This window comes from Pelobates fuscus, chromosome 7 (genome assembly GCF_036172605.1).
Source record: "Pelobates fuscus isolate aPelFus1 chromosome 7, aPelFus1.pri, whole genome shotgun sequence".
NCBI classification, from domain to species: domain Eukaryota; kingdom Metazoa; phylum Chordata; class Amphibia; order Anura; family Pelobatidae; genus Pelobates; species Pelobates fuscus.
This window is the reverse complement of record NC_086323.1, coordinates 209,702,976-209,713,193: the sequence shown is the minus strand read 5'-3', so window position 1 is coordinate 209,713,193 and position 10,218 is coordinate 209,702,976. Positions and strand designations below refer to the sequence as shown.

General features: G+C 38.0%; 1 protein-coding gene across 1 annotated transcript; it reads left to right on the top strand.

Annotated features, from left to right (window-relative positions):
* Positions 1-8,340: 8,340 nt before the first annotated feature.
* On the top strand, positions 8,341-9,992 carry LOC134569313 (oocyte zinc finger protein XlCOF7.1-like; the record flags this gene model as incomplete). Its single annotated transcript, XM_063428229.1, has 1 exon — positions 8,341-9,992. A coding segment is annotated over one exon (1,557 nt), but the record flags the coding sequence as incomplete, so codon positions are not given.
* Positions 9,993-10,218: the final 226 nt, after the last annotated feature.

Here is a 10,218-nt window from a genome sequence, read left to right as displayed (position 1 = left end):
AACACCAGTACTTAAGAAGGAATATGTATATGCATATTTAAGCATATATTAGGAAAAAATAAATAAAAATGAGACAGCGCTAGGTAACTAAAAAGCAGCAACCTATTAAAAGGGGATCCCTCAAACCCTTTAGAGCTAGATAAGTAAAAAATAATAAAAAGGCTGCGCTTACGATAAAAGCAGACACAGTGTAAAGTCCAAAGGGAGGAAAAAGTCCAACTGGTGTGTCCTTACAGGAGGTCTTTGCTGGTGGTGTCCTCTACCAATGTAGTAGTTCCTCTCATATGAAAGACAAAAGGGAAGAGATGGACAACCAATAGTGTAGTTTGCACAATACTGATGTGGATAGAAATAATAATAATAGTTGAGAACTCACATTTACCAGAGCTACTGTCCTAGCTCTGGAATAAAGCGCATACAGCGGTATAATCCCCGCTTATGGGATTTAAATGGGTTCCTCTCTGTGTTCTTGGTGTCCAATTCTCAAAAAGATAAAAAGAAACATCCGATAGTGCTCACTGTTTGGCAAAGTGAATAAAATAATAAAAGGGTATACTCACAAACCAAGAGCAGACCGACTGCTCTGTGTAGACAGCTTTGGTGGATTGATCCCCACCTAGGATTTCTTTAAAATGCAGGAAACTTCCAGGGTTTTTATCAAGGTGTAATAAAACCAATAAAGATTAAAAAGCCAGGGTAAAATAATTAAGTTTCTATAAAAAAGATATTTTGGCACAAACAAATGTCCAAAAAATACTTTAATATATTATAAAAACACAAATATAAATATCCATAACGCGTTTCGTCAGAGACTTTTTTTTGGTTAATCCATTTGAAAAAGTCTCTGACGAAACGCGTTATGGATATTTATTTTTATAATATATTAAAGTATTTTTTGGACATTTGTTTGTGCCAAAATATCTTTTTTATAGAAACTTAATTATTTTACCCTGGCTTTTTAATCTTTATTGGTTTTATTACACCTTGATAAAAACCCTGGAAGTTTCCTGCATTTTAAAGAAATCCTAGGTGGGGATCAATCCACCAAAGCTGTCTACACAGAGCAGTCGGTCTGCTCTTGGTTTGTGAGTATACCCTTTTATTATTTTATTCACTTTGCCAAACAGTGAGCACTATCGGATGTTTCTTTTTATCTTTTTGAGAATTGGACACCAAGAACACAGAGAGGAACCCATTTAAATCCCATAAGCGGGGATTATACCGCTGTATGCGCTTTATTCCAGAGCTAGGACAGTAGCTCTGGTAAATGTGAGTTCTCAACTATTATTATTATTTCTATCCACATCAGTATTGTGCAAACTACACTATTGGTTGTCCATCTCTTCCCTTTTGTCTTTCATATGAGAGGAACTACTACATTGGTAGAGGACACCACCAGCAAAGACCTCCTGTAAGGACACACCAGTTGGACTTTTTCCTCCCTTTGGACTTTACACTGTGTCTGCTTTTATCGTAAGCGCAGCCTTTTTATTATTTTTTACTTATCTAGCTCTAAAGGGTTTGAGGGATCCCCTTTTAATAGGTTGCTGCTTTTTAGTTACCTAGCGCTGTCTCATTTTTATTTATTTTTTCCTAATATATGCTTAAATATGCATATACATATTCCTTCTTAAGTACTGGTGTTGCAGAAATTTCTGTATTAATGATAGTGGAAGAATTGTGCCTTTCTGATATTGTGTTGTGAATTTTTAGAGGAACACTGATTCAAATATGGCACAGGACATTATAAACACTGCCATAAGGTGGAACGCATGGTGGAACGCATGGTGGAACGCACTGTGGAACGCATGATGCAAAACAAGCCGAAACCGGAAGTGATCATACCCGGAAGTAGCCGGATGAAAAGGAGGCTTGAAACACAGGGCATCTCCATCACCATGAAGATTGCCCGCGAAAAATACAAGCCTAAAGCCAAAATTAACAGGATATATAAGCAGGAAGGAGTCCTTAATGCCTCATGAACATTTTTTCCAGCTGAGGAAGCCAATTTGGTGAAACGCATCCTGGATGAACAGTGAGCAGACAGAATTGTCTTTTGGACTATAGCCACAAGTGTTATTTTATTTATATACTATTTTTATATTGATGTTATATTATACTTTTTACATACAATAAATTACATATATACTTTTTTTTACACTTACGGCTTTTATTCTTACCTGCTATTATAAAGAAGGAATGTGGTCCTTAACCACATACGTCCTATGAAGCGAGCCGAGATACTGGCTCTGGGTTTGTGAGTATATTGGTATTATTCCATAATATACATCCTATATACACAGACTGTACTACGCTATATGTTCCCTCCTGTACCTATCATCTAGGATACTGCACCTGGAGAAAATTTGGACCAAAAGGAGGGTGAGGGTCGCCTCTACGGACCCTAAGGCGCATATACCTGAGCTAGTGTTTAGCTCAGTAAAGTGTGAGTTAGTTACTTATGCACTTTATTTCTATTTATTCTTTGTATACAGGTTACACTATGTTTTGTACATTTGTGTTTTTTATTTAAGGTAAACCTGAAAACATTGGGACTACTCATAAATATATGACCTATTAAGGTATAGCAAGGTTTTTCCTTCACTACCCCTATATATCCACTGCCATTAGAGCGCTACACCGGATATTTCTTCCTTTTCCATTATTTCTGATATAAAGATAAGCACGGTGATACAGCAGCTCACGCATATTTATTTGGTATAACCTAGATCTTATCCTACACAAATAAGCGCTTGTACTCTCCATTCTATTCATTCTATTTTCTTAAGTTGTTTGTTATTACAATTAAAATCACAAATAAAATTTACATTTTGATGTTGTGTATCCATTTTCTTATCTTTATCAATGAGTAGATCGTTTCTATTTTTTGTTTCTACCTCCTCATAAGCTCTTGCTAGCAATTCATCACTGTATCCTTTTTCCTTAAAATCATTAAGTATTTTTGTGGACTATTCTTGAAACTTTATGTTATCTGTGCAATTGTGTTTAATTCTTAATAATTGTGCTTTTGGGGCGTTCAACAGCCAAGGGGAGAAATGGCAACTCTTCTCCCCTACATAGCTGTTGACGTCCACCTTTTTGAAGCTGGTACAAGATTTAAGGACGTCCTCTTCCACATATATATTGAGGTCCAAATATTCAACCAAAGTTTTGCTATAATGACTGGTAAGTATAATACCCCAATCATTAGTAATCAAATAGGTTAAAAAAGTACTGAGAGATGATTCATCACCCTTCCAAATAAAAAATATATTGTCTATGTAACGACGATAGGTAACGAGGTTTGCGTCCCATCTATGGTTGTTATAGATGAACTCCTGTTCCCAATATGACATGAACAGATTCGCGCAGCTGGGTGCAAACCTCGTACCCATCGCCGTTCCACATGTTTGCAAGTAAAACTGATCACCAAACCAAAAATAGTTATTGGCTAGGATTCACTCGATCCCTTCCTGCATAAAATTGACCTGATTATTGGAGAATGTATCCGAATGTTCCAAAAAGTGTCTAGTTGCTCTACATCCCTGGGTATGGGAAACGATCGCATATAACGAACTAACATCGGATGTCACAAGATAATAATCTGTGTTCCAAGTGATCTGTTGGATAATCTTTAAAATGTTTATGGTGTCTCTCAAATAACTAGGGCAGGTGTTGACGATGGGTTGTAAGCATTTGTCAATGTATTGTGACAACCTGCTCGAAATGGATCCTATATCCGAGACAATAGGTCTACCGGGTGGTCTGTCTTTATTCTTATGGATCTTGGGGAAGTAATAAAAGACTGGGATTTTGAGATGTTGCACATTAGGAATTTGTATTCCCTTGAGTTCAAAACTTCATCCATTTTACCTCTCCCAATTAACTTGTGATAAGTACCTTTGATCTCATTCGTGGGATCTTTTTTCAAGACTTGGTAAGTTTGTTGATCACCTAATAGTCTATGAATTTCCTGATTGTAATCGTCCATGTCTAGAATGACTATTCCCCCCCCCCCCCCCCCCTTATCGGCTGGTTTTATAACGATTGTTTGGTCCTCTCTTAATTGTTTGAGAGCTTGTCTCTCTTTTGGATTTAAATTTTGTTCACTTGGCCTAGGTCTTTTTATTTTGTTCACATCATTCATCACCATCTTTTCAAAGGTGGTCATCTCGCCAAAGATGCAACACCTTGGAAAAAAGGTGGATTTTTCTTTCAAGTCTGTGTGTATAATTTTGGTGTCAAGTTGAGTCTCTTGATTGTCACTAATGTGATTCTTGAGAAATAACTTTTTGAGACAAAGTTTCCTCTTGAACCTATTTAAATCCAAGTATACACTGAATTTATCAATTGGTTTTGTGGGGGCAAATTTAAGTCCTTTCGTCAGTAATTCCATTTGTGGTGTTGTTAATTCTCGTTTAGAGAGGTTGAAGATTCCATTATTTTTTGGAATATTTCTCTCCTTTCTTTTTTGCACCGTATAGGATGTCACTGACTCTAACTCTTCCATTAAGAAAAATGGCAGACGTTATGTTGAAAAGTTAAACGCCCACGTCACTACTGAAAGCCGGAGAGGACATTTTGGAGGATTACAACATTTCCCCGAAGTACCATCGATGTGAGATGGACTCATACAAACTGTCTACTTCCGTGTGTGACGTCACACGCACGAGCCGTCGTGCGTGATGACCTCACGGTATCGGGAATATCAACAACAGCTGAATCTTTACACTCCCACCAACATGAGCGCCGTGATTGGACGTATCACGGACGCCATCTTCCAATCAACTCCCAGTTAGGGGGTATTTAAAACCTGATCTAGCAGCATTATTTTACCAGTTGATAAAGCCGAATTATATAGGTGAAACGCGTCTTGGACACAGCACTAGCACTTAAGTATATTGATTTTATTGTTTTAAAGTACAAGTTACAATAAATGTCATTTTGTTATCAAGTGGACTAGTGATATATTTATGCTGCTACAAAGAACTCTATATTTGACACTACATCTGTATACTTGGAGCCCAGTTATAGGCTCCTGATAAGGTGAGAAGCTAATCGTTATTTACACCTTGTAATCTATCATATTAAGGATTTCTGCACCAGGGTCAGCATTGCTTACCTGTTTTCTCCATTTTTTGTTTCCATCTTGAGGTTTTCATCTATTATGGACGTTTAAAGGACTTCTCCATCATTTACCCAAATCTCCTGAAATTTCCAGGAGTAAGTGTTTATCCTTCAAGCGCTTCACATTTTTGCACAATTTGGCATGTATTTGCACAATAGCGTTTTTTTGTACACCTTTGATTGTTAGTAGGTTGGAGAGTTCCTACTTTTGGTGTGTAAGCTGCCACCACTTTGTTGTGTATTGTATTGCAATTTCTTTTATTTGGTATGTCCAGTATTTTTAAGTAGCCACTTAGTCTCAAACACTGTCCAAAATTAACATTCAAATTTGTTCATTATATTATTCAAGAAGAAAGAACTCACAGGCACTCCAATTTTCAAGCCGCAGGCAGATTTATTGTGACAGAATGCAACGCAACGTTTCGACCAAAAAGGTATTTTTCAAGCTGACACCACAGAGTACAAAATGTGCTTATATAACAAACACTGACCAACAGGAAATCAGTCAATAATTCAATCAACTAATTAGTACTAATTAATAGAAGTTACTAATGGCATAAGAGAATTTAACAAGGCATTATTATAAAAGAAAACATATCAATACCAATAGTGTTACAATAGATATATAATCCAAGTCTATAGTGTATATTATATTAATAACCTAATACAAATATGACATGAATCACTCTGCAGTTTTACTACACATTTTTTTTAAATAAAGTTAAGCGTTGCAAAGGATTGATAGCACGTTTAGCGTAATAACAAGCTTGCGTGTATTCATATTTAATATGCATTTAATCCAGGATAATTACGTGTTAGCTGCTGATGAGTGTGAGCGAGGCTAGTGTTGATCAGAGAGGATAGACAAACATTGCTAACAATAAGCCTACCGATTAACTGTTATATATGATTTATATATGCTAGTAGTATTAAACTGTGAGTATACTTGGAGAGTATTTAAACTAGGCAGTGAACAACACAAGTTATGCGCATATATATATAATATCTATCTATATATATATACACGGTAGCTATACAAACAGACTAGTGCTTTTAGCATATAAGTGGCATACAGGCTAGGTCTTGAAAGTGTCTGCCAGGGCAGGTAGGCATGCACACACAGCTTTTGGAGATCAGCCTAAACAGAGCATAGAATGTGACTTTTCTAGTGTACGGTAGCGTTAAAACCAAACATGAGATGAGCCATGTTAAATGTAACTGCTTTTACCCCAAGCTCAGTGCTCATATCGGTTGTGTGAGTCCCTCACCCCAGCAGTCCCCGTGCCACCCCACAAGAGCGCTCTGTGCGGGTGCCCATAAGCAGGGCTCAGGTCCCGGCTGTGTAGGTTCGCTGTGCTTGTACCGAGTAGATGGTGGTATATCTGCCAGTGTCCTCTGGGGCTTTCTGCATCTGTCATGTGTAGCCCTATCCTGCTGCGTGTCTGCAGGCTGGGTGTTTCGTGGTTCCAGGGTTGCTGGGCAGGAGGCTCCTTACGGTGAGTGAAGGGAGGGTGCAGGTAGGCAACTTCGGGTTGGTAGCTGGTGACAGGTGCTGTGGTGCCGCCGCTTACTTGGCGTTTCCCCTCCTCCGTCTCCATCTGCATCAGTTATTCTGCACATGGTCTCCGCCATCTTAGGTTTGGGCCTGAGCCTGTGTGATGTCGTCGTTGCCGGATCTCCGCTGCCACGCTGTGAGTGCAGCTATGGGGTGAGGAGAGGGATCACCCCCCTCGGGGGGGGGGGAGGGGAACAGGGCCGGGTCTGCGGTGAGTTCAAGTGCCATTCAGGCTCCGTTAGGCAGGATAGTGGGGTGGCAGCCGTCCACCCCACTCACTGCCGGCTAAGTTCCCGCCGTGAATCGCGGAGATCTCACCTCCAAGGGACTGAAACTACAGGAGCCAGCCTCTTCTCGGATCCGGTAGCCTTTGTGGGTCGCAGTGGTAGGTAGTTGTAATCGATGTAAAGCTTAAATTACTGGCTTAAACGTTTGTATTTTGCAGGAGCCGAGCTCTCCTGCGACTGTCCATCTTGGCGGCCCGGCCCCGCCCCACAGCTTATGTATCTTAAACCAATAATCTCTGTTCGAATTGAGCATGTATTTTCACTTCTGTGCATTGACAATAAATAAAGAATATAAAAAGACATTTTTATATATATAACCCTCTAAATATTGGATTATATCAAGTTATATAACTGTAATGTTTGCAATTAATGTATACGTAAACATGTGTATCCTTGTCTGTAACTTGATTTCGAAGACTATTCATTTGCTAAATTAGCCCTCTTCTCACATTCTTGTGTGAGGGTAGCTTAAACCTATCTACAGAAGAGGTTTATATTAAACATACCAAGTTTATAGGCAGCCTAGTCTAAGTGTACACAAAGTTTAATTGACACTTCTTCCTGTGAATAAAAGCAAAAATAAGTAAATCAGACATTGAAATAAAAGAACACATAAAAGTAAATATAAAAAAATAAACCCTATTTCACCAAGGCCAAGTAGCGCACAATGTAGACAAGGAAGCGTAGAGGAAGCGTAGGGAAAGCTCCTGGGATAATGATTTCACAGAAACCACTCCCAAAGACTGATATTTAAAAGGCAGCATGGGGTTATAGGAAAAAATAATAATAATCATGGCATTAAACATGAAAACATTTAAATAAAGATTCTCTTTAACTCCCAGTACATTTCCACAGGCAGGTCAATTCAGTTCTCTACTACAATTTCAATATCACACCCTTCCAGTGAATGCGGTTAAAACTAATAGTGATTTAGAAAAGGTATTAGATACTTTGCACAACCTTCTAGTGGAAAGAATAGTAGCTAACTGAAATTATGTGCTGCATATGTCTAGAAAGTATTTTAAATACACTGTATGTGTAATCTGTTCCGCAAGCAAACATTTAGATAAGTAAGGGACTAAATGTAATTGTGCAAAGCAAATTAAACGAAGTATGAGCATACATAACTGATAGTGAAATGAATTAAAACACACAAAATAATGTTAACGGTCCATCTCAATAATCCCTCATGGTCGTATTTCTTATGTCATGAAAATATTGGCCCTTTTTTCTAAGTATGGTAAATGATAAATAATTTATTGTGACAAATTTCCTTTAACTCCAAGTATATTTCTTTCAGGGGTTTTTGCCAGCAGCAGTTATTCTGAAAATTGTGACCAGAACTGGAATACACTACGAAAGATGAAGAAATATTTCAATCAAAAGACCAAGGATTCAAAACCTTTCTCATGTTCTGAATGTGGAAAATGTTTTATTCGGCACGAGCATCTTGTTAGACATCAGAGAACTCACACAGGAGAGAATCCTTTCTCATGTTCTGAATGTGGAAAATGTTTTGCCTACAATGCAGAGCTTGTTCGTCATCAGAGAACTCACACAGGAGAGAAACCTTTCTCATGTTCTGAATGTGGAAAATGTTTTAACCGTCACCCAGGTCTTGTTGCACATCAGAGAATTCACACAGGAGAGAATCCTTTCTCATGTTCTGAATGTGGAAAATGTTTTAACCATCCCTCAAATCTTCTTACACATCAGAGAATTCACACAGGAGAGAAACCTTTCTCGTGTTCTGAATGTGGAAAATGTTTTAACCAGCACTCAACTCTTGTTGTACATCACAGAACTCACACAGGAGAGAAACCTTTCTCATGTTCTGAATGTGGAAAATGTTTTAACAATCACTCAGGTCTTCTTTCACATCAGAGAACTCACACAGGAGAGAAACCTTTCACATGTTCTGAATGTGGAAAATGTTTTAACAATCACTCAGGTCTTCTTTCACATCAGAGAACTCACACAGGAGAGAAACCTTTCTCATGTTCTGAATGTGGAAAATGTTTTAACCGTCACTCAGGTCTTGTTGCACATCAGAGAACTCACACAGGAGAGAAACCGTTCTCATGTTCTGAATGTGGAAAATGTTTTAACCTTCACTCAAATCTTCTTCGACATCAGAGAATTCACACAGGAGAGCATCCTTTTTCGTGTTCTGAATGTGGAAAATGTTTTGACTATCATTCATATCTTCTTTCACATCAGAGAATTCACACAAGAGAGAAACCTTTCATGTGTTCTGAATGTGGAAAATGTTTTAACCATCACTCAGGTCTTGTTGTACATCACAGAACTCACACAGGAGAGAAACCTTTCTCGTGTTCTGAATGTGGAAAATGTTTTGCCCGTCACTCAAATCTTGTTGTACATCAGAGAATTCACAGAGGAGAGAAACTTTTCTCGTGTTCTGAATGTGGAAAATGTTTTAACCGTCACTCAGATCTTGTTAAACATAAGAGAACTCACACAGGAGAGAAACCTTTCTCATGTTCTGAATGTGGAAAATGTTATAAATATCCATCAAATCTTGTTACACATAAGAGAACTCACACAGGAGAGAAACCTTTCTCATGTTCTGAATGTGGAAAATGTTTTAACCGTCACTCAGGTCTTGTTGCACATCAGAGAACTCACACAGGAGAGAATCCTTTCTCATGTTCTGAATGTGGAAAATGTTTTAACCAGCACTCAAATCTTCTTACACATCAGAGAATTCACACAGGAGAGAAACCTTTCTCGTGTTCTGAATGTGGAAAATGTTTTAACCAGCACTCAACTCTTGTTGTACATCACAGAACTCACACAGGAGAGAAACCTTTCTCGTGTTCTGAATGTGGAAAATGTTTTAAACATCACTCAAGTATTCTTGGACATCAGAGAACTCACAGGAGAGAAATCTTTCTCATGTCCTGAATATGGGAAATGTTTTGTCAGTAAACCAGATTTTGTTAGAGATCAAATAATCCACACAGGAAAGAAATCTCTAAGATTTTATGATACATATATGGATTAATATGGTAATAAAACATATTGTATTTGGATCAACAGAACAAACAGGTGTGAAAAACACAGATCTTGATGGACACATGTCTTTTTCCAGCCTATGTAACTATAATGTGAATGGTTGTCATTCTAAAAATCATTTAAAAATTTGTTTACCATCCAGTATCTCACATTATAGCAAAGCATTACTCATGCAAACACAATAAATAATAACTGTAGTAGTCAATGTCT